Source organism: Macrobrachium rosenbergii, chromosome 53 (genome assembly GCF_040412425.1).
Source record: "Macrobrachium rosenbergii isolate ZJJX-2024 chromosome 53, ASM4041242v1, whole genome shotgun sequence".
In the NCBI taxonomy this organism is placed as follows: domain Eukaryota; kingdom Metazoa; phylum Arthropoda; class Malacostraca; order Decapoda; family Palaemonidae; genus Macrobrachium; species Macrobrachium rosenbergii.
In genome coordinates, this window is record NC_089793.1 from 34,829,452 (window position 1) to 34,846,951 (window position 17,500).

The 17,500-nt window shown below is 33.2% G+C and overlaps 1 protein-coding gene across 1 annotated transcript in view; it reads left to right on the forward strand.

The window, feature by feature from the left end:
• LOC136834110 (uncharacterized) overlaps positions 1-17,500 on the forward strand; it is a 42,178-nt gene that overhangs the window by 18,867 nt on the left and 5,811 nt on the right. The window contains exons 9-19 of the mRNA XM_067096367.1: positions 1-80; positions 869-1,014; positions 3,344-3,518; positions 3,806-3,959; positions 7,130-7,274; positions 8,135-8,338; positions 11,463-11,791; positions 12,336-12,503; positions 13,108-13,152; positions 15,076-15,171; positions 16,052-16,403. The exon at positions 1-80 is cut by the window's left edge and continues 64 nt beyond it. Of these exons, the coding sequence (XP_066952468.1) occupies positions 1-80; positions 869-1,014; positions 3,344-3,518; positions 3,806-3,959; positions 7,130-7,274; positions 8,135-8,338; positions 11,463-11,791; positions 12,336-12,503; positions 13,108-13,152; positions 15,076-15,171; positions 16,052-16,403 (1,894 nt within the window). The remainder of the gene's footprint in view (positions 81-868; positions 1,015-3,343; positions 3,519-3,805; positions 3,960-7,129; positions 7,275-8,134; positions 8,339-11,462; positions 11,792-12,335; positions 12,504-13,107; positions 13,153-15,075; positions 15,172-16,051; positions 16,404-17,500) is intronic.

Below are 17,500 nucleotides of genomic sequence, written 5' to 3' on the forward strand. Positions count from 1 at the left end.
CGAGAGATATGGAGCTGCTTTTTTAAAAGTTGATGTCATTGTGAAAGGATTCGATCGAAGCGACGTCGTATTTTCTCTGGGTAAATGTTTTATTACAGCCTTCTTTATTCTTCTTTCTGGTTCGGTTTCAGTTCCAGGATGAAACGAAGTATCCTCCCCTTTTGTTAACCCTTTTTAAAGTAATTTTGGCCCTGTAGAAGATAGTGAAAAATTTATCTACATTTTCAAATCCTAAATTATTCACGTTTTCAAGTTCGTTCTTAAAACAGCAAAAAGTTCCGGAGTATTCTGAGGTGCTTGTTTCTGACGGACTTCATATAAATGCCAGGAATTGTCTAGTTTGTTTTCACCATAAAAAAAAAAAATGGTTGCAAAGGCTATCTTTTCTAGTTTTACTCTGAGGTACTTCTTTCTGTTAAGTTTCATTTATAGCGCAGCCTGCTGTATGTATTGCACAATTAAAAATTTGTTTTATACAGCTCTAGAAATAATTATTATTTTTTCTAAAAGGTTTGCTGGCACCAGGTTTCATAGGCTCTTTCATTGTAATTTGTATTTTTTCCTAAGTATCATTCACAGATCGTTTTATCATTCCTTTTCAAAACGTTGCAATAAAATGCGATTGTTTCTCTTTTTTCATCTACTTTGGACATAAGAAAGTTCATAAGAAACTGTTTTAAAGGAAAAGTGTCTCAAAGGAAATGTCGTCAGTAACACCACAAGCATCATTTGGTTTTCGTTCCGCCTGTTAATATTTGTTTTTTTCATCCGACTGCTATTTAATTTTTACTTGTGGCTATTCACTTGTTATCTTCCTTCGTACCTCTCCTTATTACCTTCCGATGGCATTTTCATTTCTTATTCCAAGAGGATGATGATTCTGCGCACTTCGAAATAAACAGTCCCGAAGGAGAAATACAGCTCAAGACGGGAGTAGACACTCCTTCAGGAGAGTACTCTTTCACGGTGAGGGCCAGAGGACCTGAAGAAACCAAATTGGAAAGTACAGCCAGGGTAAGAAGTCCTTCAGAGTCTTTCATAATGATGTTCTCTGCTTAGTAATATTGTACTTATGGCTTTAACTTTGACAGTACTTGGACCATCGCCGAAATGTCTCTTATTTGTCACTTTTCCATACGTTGTATTTTAACACAGCTCATTCGCATCCACAATTGATCCCTGATTACCTTTTTCCTGCCGAGAGCAACCTGATTCGCTGAACAGGAGCACCAATATGCATTAAATGTGCATCGCTGTCGAACTTCTCATCTACAGAGGTCTTTATTCCTTTCACCGTTGGGCTGTGGAACAGTCTCCCAGAGGATGCCGTGCAATTGAAACTTCGAATGTTGAAGGGAAAATGCAGTTCATTACTACCTCAACGCTATTATCCTTGCATTTTAATACATTTTTATCTATTTATTAATTAATTTTTTATAAGTGAGATCTCTTCTTTCTGTATTTCCCTTTACTTTCTCTTACTTCCTAATGAGGACCATATTCTTTGGAAGCTTGAATTTCAAGTCAGTGGGCCCTGTGGGCTTGTCCCATATGAATAGGTTTCATCTTCTGAATAATAATAATAATAATAATAATAATAATAATAATAATAATATAATAATAATAATATCTTGATAACGGTTGGTCTAATCGTTGTTTCTAATCCAGGCAACGGTTCGAATCCCCTAAGGTGTTAGTTATTTCCGAGAGGTATAGTGAACTGAATATTCAAAAATATGTGTGGCTTACTATTTGTTAATATAAAATAGTCTCTTGTGTTTGTGACTACACACATATATAAATATATAATATATATTTAATATTGTATATATATATATATATATATATATATATATATATATATATATATATATAATATATATATATATATATTTATATTTATATAATATTTACATATTATATACGGGGTTTTGTAAATCACACACATATATGAATACATATATGCATGTGATTACATCACTGGAGGCTGTTATTATTATTATTATTATTATTATTATTATTATTATTATTATTATTATTATTATTATTATTATTATTATTATTATTATTCAGAACAAAAACCTCATTCATATGGAACAAGCCTACACGGGCCATTGACTTGAAATTCAAGCTTCCAACGAATATGGTGTTCATTTGAAGAAGTAACTGAAGATAATTGGAAATACAGAAAGAAGAGATCAGTTATTGGAAAAGAAAAAATAAATTAACAGATTAATATATAAAGAGATGAAACTAAGCCAATTATTGAAATTCAAGAATTGTGTTAGGGTAATAATCCGTTTCAGCTTTGCTTGAACTTTTGAAATTCCAATTGGGCAACGGCCGCAAGGAGACTGTTCCGCAGTCCGACGGTGTGAGGAATAAAGGAGGACCTCTGGAACTGAGAAGTTCGACATCGAGGCCCATTTACTGCACATTGGTGATGGTACTCAGTATGTCTGGTTGCTCTAGGCAGGAAAAGAAGATCAGAGATCAATTGTGAATGTGAAAGATCTCAGGTAAAATACGACTAACGAAAAACTGACGAACAAGGGACCATCCATCGATGGTCGAAGTCATAACTGCTGTTGTTAGGAAACAGAAACCTACCACAACGAACCGCTCTCTCTCCGTAAGGCATTTGCTGACACTTTCATTAGATGTTTCTCAAAAGTAAGATTCGAGTCAAAAGTAACACCACGAATAGTAATGCTTCAGACTCATTCAGCGGGTCCCATCCACCTGAAGGGGAAGATGGGGTGGAAAATATGTACGAGATCTGCTAATCAATAGTGTTTTCATTTTACTGGAGTTCAGCCTCATATCCCACCGACTACACTATTCACTAATCCGCTCCATGGCACGATTGAGACTAAGGGCAGCTTCATTTCTCATAAGTGGAGACTTTACTACACCCATAAGTGTTGCATCATCAGCATACTGAACAATCTTGTTTTTGAAGCCAGCAACCATATCACTTGTTTAAACTGAAAATAACAGTTGAACAAGATCACTACCCTGAGGAACGCTAGACTTTAGTCTTGGTTCACAGAAGATTTCATTGCTGCCTACCTGTAAGGAGGTCTTGAAGTAATCCTAAAACGTATCCACCCACTACAAGATTCTGAAGTTTATAAATAATTGCGTTGTAATTTAGCCAACTGAAATGAGCACTAAAATCTATTTGATTTACTCTACACTCAAAACCCTTATCAAGGTAATCTTGTAAATGGCATGTCAAATCTAAGAGCATCGCAGGTACCTAACAGCTAACAATCCGTTAGATTCCACATACTACGACTTCCGTACTGATCACCATTATTTTTTTTTATTTCTTTATCAGGTAAATGTTGCTGTGCTCACGGCATCTCCAAAGGGTTTATCACTTACTCAAAGTTTATATCGGACGACGCTAATGGAAAATACGACCCAAGCAAGGCTTTTTGAGATAAAGCTGGATAATACTGAAGCCGTCCCAGCTTCGTTCTGCATCATTAATGTGACTTCCAGTTATGATGGTGAGATAAAGTAGAAAATTTCTCTCTCTCTCTCTCTCTCTCTCTCTCTCTCTCTCTCTCTCTCTCTCTCTCTCTCTCTCCTTCCTTGTGGCGGCGTTAAATGGCCTCTCCGGCCCAGACTTCATACATTCATTCATTCTCTCCTTGTGGTTTGATGTCGAATGACAAACCTGATTGTTTCGATGATAAAGGGAGGTTTCCTCTTTTCCAGTAACCTTTATTATTGGTCCTGAATGATACGAACAGAATGTTGTAAGTTATATATTTTATAAAGATCCCCTCTACAGGATATTTTCAAGTCGACCAACATGAGGGCAAGTGGTACTTGGAGATGAACGGAGAGCCCATAGACTACGAAAAGACTCAGGAAGTCAGTTTCATACTCCAAGCCCTCGACGAAGAAGCTCAGTGTAAGAACAAGACGGTCCAGAGCCTTTTCAGGTAACACAATAGCAAATATAGAATCATGAATTAATACCTTTGAAAAATAAACCACAGTTTTATCAGTTCCCACCTCATACGATCTTCATTGTTTAAAAAATTACAATGGAAAATATGAGGAGAATAAAGAACAAAATACACACACACACATATATAGATAATATATATATATATATATATATATATATATATATATATATATATATATATATATATATATATATATATATATATATATATATATATATATATATATATAGGTGTCAGTTTCATATGCCCCATGTTTTCTATTGTAACTTTTAAACAATAAAAAGATCATCTGCTGGGTACTGATAAACTGTATATATATATATATATATATATATATATATATATATATATATATATATATATATATATATATATATAATGTTTTGATAACTATAATTCTCTCTTAACTTCTCGAAATCCTGCGTGTGGATCTAAGGCTTTGTAGTGTCAGGTCTATCCAAAAAGTGTGAAGAATTCGAAAAGTTAAGAGGGCATTGTGATTATTACAATTATATACATATATATCTAGTACCTGCACTTCGCGCGATGCACTCCAGCGTCCCTTCGGCCACTAGTTGCAAACCCTTTCATTCCTTTTACGGGACCTCCGTTCATTTTCTCTTTCTTCTATCTTACTTTCCACCTTCTCCTAACAATTGATTCATAGTGCAACTGCAAGGTTTTCCTCATGTTACACCTTTTATACCATTTTACTCAGTTTCCATTTCAGCACTGAATGACCTCGTAGGTCTCAGTGCTTGGCCTTTGACCTAAATTCTATATTCTATGAAAAAAGGTTTCCAAGTTTCACACATCCGTTACGTCCTAGAGAAAAAAAAAAACACGAAAATACGTGCCAGTGGCTGGCTGATCAGCATGTAGAGGAACATCATAAAAAAAAAGGATTAAATTGTAAAACAAAAGCTTCAAGTTCACTCCTTGCATGCCATTATAAACTCAAGGATTGTCACAAAACTGTGAAAACTACCTAGCTATTAACACAATCAAGGGGAAGAAGGTACTGGCTTGGCCAGCGGTTACCGATGAGCTCGCCATGTGATGTCATGCGCGGGAGAATTGAAAATCGACCTCTGCGCAACCCTATCATATTGCATCTTGCTCGAACCTAAATTGTGGCAGGGGTTGATCATATTTGTTTTTACGACAATTTGCGTAAATCGCCTGGTCATTCTTTATTGGAGTTTCCTGTGGTTAAGATTATTTCCTTTTTAGAGAGAGAGAGAGAGAGAGAGAGAGAGAGAGAGAGAGAGGTGGGGTGGGGGAGATTAAAGACTTAAAGTTTATACGAAACGATTTCTGAAGTTTATACGAAACGATTTCTGTTGGTACTATGTACTTCAAGTATTATGAGAGAGAGTAGGCCTATATTTTTCTGGTCATGGGAAGGAGAGAGAGAGAGAGAGAGAGGGGGGATGGGAATGCTTGATCTTGTAAGAAAGTATTCATGTGTCTCATGGAATTATGCGCTTGCACACCTTTAAGCGTACTTTGATGTCACGATGGTTCTGATTCTGGGTTTGTGATTTACAGAATCATTTAACCTTACACGGTGTTTTTTTTTTCGTTTCTTTTTCTGAGGACTGTTATATAATGAACATCAGGGGCATACACAGCAATATGGAATTGCGCTTATATATTATTATATATATATATATATATATATATATATATATATATATATATATATGTGTGTGTGTGTGTGTGTGTGTGTGTGTGTGTGGTGGCCGTATTTAGACTCCTGGTTTTTTTTATCCCGGTAATTTCACTCGGTGTTGTAACTCCCGGTAAATTGACATCCGGTTTCTTTAGCACCCGGTAAGTTGACGCGCAAAATAATTAATAGCTTATTTAGGAAGCATATTCTTTTGAAAGAGCCAAGTGCAATTACCGTATTTAGGAAATAGAAATGACATAATTTGATTATTTATTAAGTTGAAGACTTATTTTTCATATTATTTTTTATCTTATTCAAGCGTATAAGTAACATTTAGCGGTTAATCCGAGCTCCTGGCTGTATAAAGACATTTTTTATAACTATGTCTCGTACCATTCAGAGCACCCGCGGTGGAAAGAAACTCTTACATGACTTGAATTACATTAACGAAAGGCAGAAAACACACGCTGATTGTTCAAAAATTTATTGGAAGTGCGAAGTGAAGAGTTGCAAAGCACTCATGTTAATGTATGTAGGCGTGCTTAACTAACTCTTCACTTCACACTTCCAATAAAATTTTGATCCCTCGGCTTTTGTTTTCTGCCTTTCGCAAATGTCATTTAACTTATCTACGAGTTTCTTTCCTCCACGAGTGCTCTGAATGCGACGAGACATGGTTATGAAAAATGTCTTTATACCGCCAGGAGCTCGGATGGAACTACTAAGTGTTACTTACATACTTGAATAAAAAAAAAAAAAGTATACAAACTAAGCCTTTCGACTTACGAAACAATAAAGTTATGTCATTTCCATTTCATAAAAAAAGTGACTGCCCTTGGTTATTTAAAAAAAAGATATGCTTCCTAAATAGGCTATTTCTTTATTTTTGGGTGTCAGATTACAGGGTGTTACCGGATTTCAGTTTACCCTGAGTCAAAATACCGGGAGTCAAATTATCGGGGTTAAAGTCCTGTGAGTCAAAATATGAATTAGAATATATATATATATATATATATATATATATATATATATATATATATATATATATATATATATATATATATATATATATACATATATATATATACATATATTATTATACATCATATATATATATATATATATATATATATATATATATATATATATATATATATATATATATATATATATATATATATATATATATATATGTATATATCATCTATCTGTTTCTTCATGGATACACGGATACATGCCACTGTGTACCTAATAAAGCCTTATTTAACCTAATCCCATGGTGCAATTCACATACGAAAACGTACATGCATTTTTTTTTTTTTGACATCTTCATGTTTTGTATTTTTTTTTTCTATCTATTCAGTCATTCATGATGCGTGCTTTGTGAGTTTGCAAATATGTACTTTTATTATTTTTTTTTTTTATACACAAAGATAAAAATTACAGTGACCTCCCTTTTGTGTAGGTATGAGGCCTTGGTCTTAGTGTCCATAATCAACTTGAACGACGAGGACCCTGTTTTCCAAATTCCAAGCTCAGCGGTCGAAACGGTCTTCTATCCGAGGGATATGGCCCTGCAGAGGATTGTCGGACCAGTTATCACTCTACAGGTCAGTTCAGTGACGTACGTGTGTATGGTTAATGACTAGATTATCGGAGGTCGGTATCGGAAGATCTCAGATAAATTGAGATTTAATGTGCCCTTTTGAAAGGTTCGGTTCGTGGCCAGTTTGGGATGCTTAGAATAGAAGAAATTAGACGAGAGAATTAATTTATTGCACCCTACGTTTGCATTTGAATTCATGAGTCCATTGACAAAAAAAAAAAAAAGTGTTTAGTTATAAGCAACGAATGCCCATGTATATTAAATATCTCTCTGGTCGATCCAAAGGTAAATCCTTGCTGCTGTCACCAGCTTTTTTCCTCACTTTGTTTGTCTGTGTGTCTGACTGTCTCAGTTGTCGATAGCGTTAATTGATTGTCTTTGCCATTTTACAATCACCTTCGGTATGAAGTTCCATGACTTCTACCGTATTGGTGACTTCTTAAACATTCATTATTTCAAAGTCCGTGTTCTAATTGTGTCCTTGAGACTATAGAAAAAAAAATTTTTCACTTGTTCAGAATTTTATAGAAATATTTTAAGGTGTAAAACAACAGAACAAAAGCAAACTTTATTCAATAAAAATGCGTCATTATCATATTCAAACGCTACCCAGATGGGGTACCGGTTCTCAAAATATTTGATGTATCACCTGCAGACAAATTAGTTATTTGTTATTTATTTTTCCGTATTTTTCCTCACAAGTATATCAGAAGAAAATTGAGCATTGCTACCCGGTATCCTTAGAGAGAGAGAGAGAGAGAGAGAGAGAGAGAGAGAGAGAGAGAGAGAGAGAGAGAGAGAGAGAGAGAGAGAGAGCTTTGTAATAAACTTTAAAACAGTTCTCTTCATCAAACACCTTTATAGGCTGATGACGGTGACCTTAAAGATAGCAGTTTGGGTGAAAATATCAGTTATTCCATAACCAACAAGGTTGCAGGATTCTCCGTCGAGAAGGACACCGGTGCCATTTATGTGAAGAGCGAATTCTCTTGCGAAGGAGAAGGATGTCAGATTAAGGTCAAAGCTTCGGATGCCGATAATCACGCAACAGATGAAGCAACTATCATTGTAAGTACTTTTACTACAGATCATTTCATCTTTCACTTAACATCCAAGTTGTTTAGATTAATTGAACTAATGTGCTGGATACTATATATATATATATATATATATATATATATATATATATATATATATATATATATATATATATATATATATATATATATATATATATATATACTGTATATATATATATATATATATATATATATATATATATATATGTGTGTGTGTGTGTGTGTGTGTATGTATGTACGTATATGTATGTTCTTGCGTAGTCATCTATTTATTAATTAATGTTTTTTTATTTTTTAAAACAAAACTCAAAAAATGGTTTAGTTAGTCCTAATATGCCTTAGCGTATATTTCATTTTCTGTTGAATTTAGAGAAGACGTTAGGATTTTAATGACTAACTAAAGGTAAATAGTTTGCTGTACTCTGTCATTGTTGTTAACTACTAGAATAGAACCGAGTGACCCAGATGCGTGTACTTTGAATGCTTCAAAATGTTTCATATCTTCTAGGGAGAACTAAGTATTAGCTCCGCGTCAGGTATTACCTTGGAAATTGACTTTTTCTATAGTATTTCGGTTGCTTATCAAGAATTTACTGCTGTTTTTTGTCGCTCGACTGTAATTAACCTCAGAACTTATTATATTTTTGCCATTGCATATGTGCAGTGTTATAGGGAACCTTTCGGTAAAACGTGGAGTTTCCTTCACCGGGGCCCCTTAGGGAAGGAACTCGGCCTACTAGGTTAGGTTAGGTTTGGGTACTTTAGGTTAGTATAGGTCCTTTTATAATAGATTTCTTTAGCCAGTCCCTTCTTTAACATATGGCTCCCTAAGGTCTCTCGTATTCATGGAACCGCACCATTCAGTACGTGCGGAGCTAATACTTAGAAATGCCCTTTTTTTTATATAACTTAAATTTAACTCCAAACCCGCTCTGAATATCTGTAATCCAAACGATGTACTAGTTTATTTCAATGGATAAGGATACTTTTGTTGAATATTCTATTTTAATCAGTCAAAACAAGATGATTTTAAATGTATTCATAACTGTTTTCTGTAAAATTATTATTATTATTATTATTATTATTATTATTATTATTATTATTATTATTATTATTATTATTAATTCAAGATCTCAGTATAGAACCTTGCGTATATATATAATGTGAACCGTCATTGTTGTTTATAGATTATAGTGAATATAGTATACACTATATTAGGATATATACTTATAAAAACAATGTAAAAATATTAGCAAGTCTTTTAATTAAGAGCATTTTCGAATCTTGTTTCCTAAGTAACAGGTACCTTAAAATAAACTTGCATTTGTCAGTGGAGATATGCAACCTATTCTTACTACTGTACTGAAGTCGTGTAGCTACGTAATACCTGATTTCAGTTGTATTATGAAATAGCTAACGGCCGATATATGCTCACTTGCATTTGTAGAAATAACGGAAACTGTACATTCTCTTGTTTGCTGGTGATGATATTTCGTCGAGAAAGTAAAAAACAAAAATAAATAAAAATAAAAATACCAAACAAGGAAGCTTATGCTGCTTTTGGCAGTATGATTTTTATGTGTATAGGAAAATTTGGCATATGGTAATCAAGTGCATGCGCAGATCGGAACTCTCTATTTGTAATTATTAATGATCGCTAAGTAATTAACATATACTTTGCCTTTTGCTCCAAGAGGAAATAACTACAATGCTTGAATGCTTTTTTTGGGTGTTATATTTATTTTCTATGTGAATAAGAAAAGTAATCAGACGATAAAATTGATCATACGGCCATGGGACGCATTCACCTAAAATGTTCATAATTTAATCCAGCAACAAGGGTTTGTAACGATGGTGAATCAGGTTTCTTTCAGCACTGATAATGTTCATTATTTTACATATTGGTAAACTGCGAGTCCTATACCATTAAAGAGATAAACATAATTATAAATAAAGGGTTCCTCATAAGTTGGCGTACACGAACTTGACAAAATAATATCAGTTCTGTCATATACAGTAATATAAGTATGAGACCTCGCCCATGGCAGCGCATAATATTGAATACAGAAAACGCTACAAGCTCCTGATATAGAAAGTGGTATTAAATTTATGGTAAACTGTTACATATGTGTTTTTTGGCCAGACTTGCAAGAGGGTCACCCATGTAAGGAAAAAGGTTGATTTCTTAATGTTTGTAGAAGCTATATGATGCTAGAGTTTCGACCCATGTAGCAGATATGTGCCTTAATATTCGTATGTTTTTTATCGTGTTGTATTTAATGTTATTACAGGTGAAAAGACCCTCAAGACGACTTTTGAAGGATCTGTTCATTTTTCATATTGGAACTCGATTCTCCTTCATGCATATTATTATTATTATTATTATTATTATTATTATTATTATTATTATTATTATTATTATTATTATTATTATTATTATTATTATTATTATTATTATTATTATTATTATTATTATTATTATTATTATTTGAAACCAGGGATGACATATAGTCCTCCAGAAAAAAATATTAGAAATTTATGCAAATATGATGGCAAATTAAAAACAAAGTAAATGAATTTGCAAGACCTACGTTCCTGTTCCTAACTTTTTACTGATTGGTGTATATGACCCTTTTTTTAACCATATAACATAAATTATAATTTCTTATTTTACATTTACTGTCTGCAATGTTGTTCTTTGTTCTGAATATAATTGTGAGCTGTAACACTTACGAACAATTAGGTATATTATAGCAAAATTTCCCTCTGAATATGTTATGTTCGTTATTCTCTGGATTTTCGGTCTTCCGAGCCCTCTCCCTCTTCCCCCACCCACCTCTCAAGGGGGAGGGAACGGTTTGATTGTCCATTTCATATGTTATCTATCCTATATAGGCTATAAATATTTTTTCTATATACACATATATATATATATATATATATATATATATATATATATATATATATATATATATATATATATATATATATATATATATATATACTGTGAGTATGCGTGTGTGTAAATATATATATATATATATAATATATATACACACACATATATATGCTGTATATGTATACCTGATGACTCCTGAATTTCACAACGGCAGGTCAAGCCCCTGGACATGAGCTCAATCTATACTTTGGCACTGAACGACGTTGAGGTGTGGAAGGTCGACGAGAAGCTACGAAGTCTCTCTGGTGAGGTCGGCCTCCAGATCTCGAAAGTGTACGTGAACTCAGAGGTCAACGTATCGACAAACGTTCAACAGAGATACCCCGGGTATTCTCCACACCGCAGTCGTCGCCAATCTGGTCAGCATACCGAGTACCTTAGTTCTAGGTCTTCCTCCAACGCAGAAGACCATAGGCAGATCGAGGTCAATGTTTATGCGATGAACGAAGGAGGAAACTTGGTCACATTGGAGGAATTGAATAAGTAAGATATGATCAAATTTTTGCTTTGATTTAACTTAGAAATAATACATGAATTTTTTTTTTATCAGTTTTTAGCTTTTAACGGAAGAGGGAAGCATGAGTACTTGACCAGAGCTCTTTCCATGATTGTGTATGTAAAAAACTTTAACCATGAATTTTTTCCTTTTTTATTATATTTAACTGTTAACTGAAGAAGGCAACAGGAATATTCGACCAGAGCTCTTTTTGAATGATTGTTTGTGTGAAAAACTTCAAACCTGCAGTTTTGGGAAGGGTAGACCAGGGCCACAGTTGACCGTTCTCTGTAGTGTTCACTTGGATTGGGCATCCTAAATAATGGTGTCTTTTTCTAACCGAGTTTAGTATGGTAGGCTTATATCCACGGACGTGTTTAATTGAAAAACCTTTTAAAATACAACCAGAGCATAATTGGATAGTTAAACGAAGGCAGTTGAATTACCTTCGTTAAATGTTAATGAGAAAGTAAATAATACTTTCAAGCTAGTTAAATGATTTATTATGATGCCTTTCCTTCCCCCAAAAAGGAAGTTGTCAGAATCGAAGTATAACGAAGCGGTGCCCTTCGTCGATGAAGAAATCTTCAACCCACCTGCAACCGAAGGAGATGACACCGGGTTAATTGCGGGTATTAGTGTCCTGGCAGTCCTTTTAGGAATAGTTCTTCTCGCTGGTGGTTTCCTCATGTATCGGAAGTAAGTCTCTCTCTGTACATTAGTAATTAAACCTTTGGTTTTTATATATAAACAAGTGCAGTACACCGATATTTTTATTTAGTGTATTGGGTTACGCACAGATTTATATACTAGATATATATTAAATATATTATATATATATATGTGTGTGTGTGTGTGTGTGTACGTATGTATAAATATGTATATATACGTATATATATATATATATATATATATATATATATATATATATATATATATATATATATATATAGGGGTGTGCACATTTTATGTGGTATATATATATATATATATATATATATATATATATATATATATATATATATATATATATATATATGTATATATATATATATATATATATATATATATATATATATATATATATATATATATATATATATATATAATGTACACACCTCTTATATGGTATGTGTATCCTTGTTCTGTCAGACAAAGAATCTCAAAGTTGTTTAGTTTTGTAATTATTCATTTTGGTGTCATTGTTAGCTTTCTTTTGCTTCTTCTTCCATCTTCTTATTAATTTTACTTTTTCTACTTCCAGGCACTGATCAAGGACAACAAACAAGCCAAAAAATATCAGTACTGTTGAGGAGCTTATCCAAAACCATGGTTATTCAGATGATGAGTAAGTCTCACCTCTCTCTCTCTCTCTCTCTCTCTCTCTCTCTCTTCTATATATATATATATATATATATATATATATATATATATATATATATATATATATATATATATATATGGAGCCTCGATGGCTCAGTCGGTTACAGCAGCAGCTTCGGACTTGGCGAGAGGTCTGTATGCTGGTTCAAATCCGCAGCCGACTGATCAGAGAGGCAGACACTTTGCTATCCGTGTAGACATCCCGGGATTATATATGTAATCAACGGATAGGTTTGCTTAAAAAGCAAATGGGGTTAAGAGACTAAATACACACACACAAAACAAAGCCACTACAACACCTTCTAAAACATAACAAACATCTCACACGTCTCTGAAGCCCTACCCGCGCAACAACTTCGCTGCTGGGAAGAAAGGGCGTTGGGTCGGGTATGATACATGAAACATACGCTACCGGGGTCTAAGCTGATGTCAGGCAGGGCAGCCGATCGAGACTACAGGTCTACCCCAAAGCCAAATCAAAAGTCCTTCAAAAGAAGGCATCGTGCTTACCCCATACAAAAATGGGAAAAAGCACGTTAAAAGAAGAAGATATATATATATATATATATATATATATATATATATATATATATATATATTTGATACTAATTTTTTTCGTCTGTTTTTCGTCTGTTTTTCATAAATAATTCATTTCGCTCAGATTTATCTTGCCAAAGGTATACTTGTAATACATTTTTGTCTTTTATTATTTTGCCCAGTGAAAATTCACGTGGCTGACTGCTTCTTACCTTTAAAAAGCTTTACCTCTACAGAGTTTCAATATCAGTTAATATTCGCCTTTAGTTATGCTAATTTTCAATTTTAGTAAATTTTTACTTGTACGGTAATTTTCACTTTTAGCCAGTTTTCATTTATATGGCTAATTGAGCACCATTAGCTAGTTTTCACCATGAGTGCACTTGCACTCTAGTCAGTTTTCAGGTTTACTCACATTTGACTTAAAATCAGTTTTCACCTTTACTGCTTTTTCACAATAAATCACTTTTCACCTAAAGTTACTTTTCACCCTTCATTCATTTTTCACCTAAAGTCAGTTTTCACCTTTACTCATTTTGCACTTTAAAGTCAGTTTTCACCTTTACTCATTTTAAACCTGAAGTCAGTTTTCACTTTCGCACATTTTTCACCTTAAGTCAGTTTCACCTTTCCTCATTTTTTTTTTTTTACTTGAACTCAACTTTTACCTCTTTTACCTTTACTCATTTTGTAACTAAAGTCAGTTTTTACCTTCACTCATTTTCCACCTAAAGTCACTTTTCACCTGTACTCATTTTTTACCTGGGGTCAGTTTTCACCTTAAGTCATTTTTTTTTTATCTAAAGTCGTTTTCACTTTCACTCATTTTTCACCCAAAGTCAGTTTTCACCGTAACTCGCTTGTTTTTCACCTAAAGTCAAATTTCACCTTTACTCATTTTTCACCTAAAGTAATTTGTCACCTTTACTCATTTTTCACCTGAAGTTAGTTTGAACCTTGACTCATTTTTCGCCTAAAGTCGGTTTTCACCCAAAGTCACTTTTCACCTGTACTCATTTTTTTTTTTACCTGGAAAGTCAATTTTCACCTTAACTTACATTTCTCCTGAAGTCAGCTTACACCTTTAGTAATTTTGTAACCAAAGTTAGTTTTCACCTTTACTCATTCTCCACCTAAAGTCAATTTTCACTTCAGTCACTTCTTGTTAGTGGTAGGACGTTATCACCTACAGTGATCTTTGTGTGCAGCACTGGTAGCAGTAGCAAATGCTCTTTGCCCAGTCCCTCGTAACCTAGCTGCACTTCCTCTAATTATTAAAGAGTTGAACGGCTCATGTCGTCTTCAGCATTCACACTTCTAAAGCGAAATCCATTTTTTTTTTTTTTTACAGAGGTGAAACCAAGTCGACCACGAGTAAGAGATCAGACGTTATAGTTAACGGATCTCTTGGTAGGACAGACGACGTTGACACGTTTGGAGAACTCAGGTGTGTGTGTGTGTGTGTGTGTGTGTGTGTGTCTCTCTCTCTCTCTCTCTCTCTCTCTCTCTCTCTCTCTCTCTCTCTCTCTCTCTCTCTCAGAATAATATGATAACAGAGAATAAAAAATACATTAGAGAAAAAGAAGCTTAGCAGCTACACTAATATCAGCATTGTAGCAATAATAATAATAATAATAATAATAATAATAATAATAATAATAATAATAATAATAATCCCATACTTATTCTAATATCCTTTTTCAATTATAACAACCTATTCTAATTAGGAGAATAATGTCTTAAAATTAACACGCTTCTCAATTTTTTTATAATTATAAAAAAGAATTGCCCATGATAATGTAAATATTTTAATTTTTAAAAATTTTGCCGCAGTTATTACTGTTTTGTTAAAAACACGTTGCTTTAATTACTAGTTATTTGGCATTTAACTATTGATGCCTGTCTCTGTTTATCTTAATGCACCTTAAATTTATTTCGTTGTCTGCCGATTATTATAAACACATGTAGGTTTTTAGACCAGGTGAAAAATTTTAACTAATTTAATTTTGGGAGAGATGTCACCTTGATTATATTAGATATGAAGCAGCTATTTCCGTAGTTTAGGTGTTTTCTTGTTATTTTTCACTCGCATTTTCTGGTGATTTTAATGTTACAATTGATATTCATATGATAAACAGGTCCTCTCGATTTGAAAGTTGGCCCTGTAAAACACAAGTCATCCATTCAAATCTCTGAAGAGGAGCTTTGGCTTTTCATGATTAATGCTATTGTTTATGCTGTGATTGTATATAAAGCATCGACTTTCGTATTTATATAAAGTGGTTTTTTTTTTTTTTTGCTAAGTTTCATTCATTCTTCTTTCTTAGCAGTGAGGGCAAGGTCGGTTTGCGAAGGACTAACCCGGGAGCGCCTGAGTTCTATGGCATCTCTTCTCGGGAACCTCCTCCGTCTTACAACAAGGAAGACCGTCCCCCGAGCAAACCTCTCGTTGGGTCTTTAAGCAAAGATACTGGTTCATCACTCTACCCTTCGTTGACCTCGACCAGTTCCGTAGAACCACAACCAACGACGACATACCTGACGAAGAATCCCAAGAAAGCTCCTCCACCACTGAATTCGGCTCCAACGAAATCCATTCTCAGAGGGAAAAGTGGTTCTGACACTAGGCAAGATATTCCACTCTACGACACCTCATTCCAACAAAAAGATACGGCAAAGGTAGGAGCACTCTAGGTATGTTGTCTTATAAGATCTTTAATTTACGTCAACTTCGTTGACACCAGTTATTGTGGAAGACGAATTATACGTTAGGGAAGAGTAGCCTTCTGCAGTTAGTCTTCACCTTAATTGGCCGAAGGTTCTCTTCTAAAAATAAAAAGAAAATGTTGAAAAGGTAAGGATTATAAAGGTATGGTTGTCTCTGAAAATGTCTCTAGGTATAGTTTATATGCTATCATATTCCTCTAAGACAAAAAAATCGTTGAGAAGAAAGTTCTGCTCAAAAATATTTTCTCTATAATCAAACCTTCAAAGGTAAGAAAGCTACTGTTTTGTTTTTCTTTGACAATGCCAAGGTTATCTCATCTCACTCTACAGCAGCTCTTGATACAAAATATACAACAGGTCTTTAGCATTTAGGTATAATTCGATTATTCATCTTCTCAAATAAAAAAAAAAAAACCTTCTACACAGGGAAAACACAGGTAGGTATTTTTGCAAACTTCTCAGGCGACAGAGTACATCTTCTTAGGTAAGAAGAGCATATGAAATTTTGCTAATTTCTCTGTGATTGCAGTGGTATTGTTTATGAGGATAATACCTTATAGTTACTAGTGTTTCAAGATTTAAAACTTTCCTGCTGATTCCCTGATTATTAGAGCTGATGAAATTGAAAACTTATTATAAGTTTGCGTGTGCTTGGATGCCTGCCTATTTAAGTTTAAGGGGCTATAAAGGTTGTATATATATATATATATATATATATATATATATATATATATATATATATATATATATATATATATAATATATATATATATATATATATATATATATATATATATATATATATATGTGTATATATATATATATATATATATATATATATATATATATATATATATATATATATATATATATATATATATATATATATATGTGTATATATATATATATATATATATATATATATATATATATATATAGTATATATATATATACATATACATACATATATATACATTATTAATATATAGTATACGTGTATATATATATATATATATATATATATATATATATATATATATATATATATA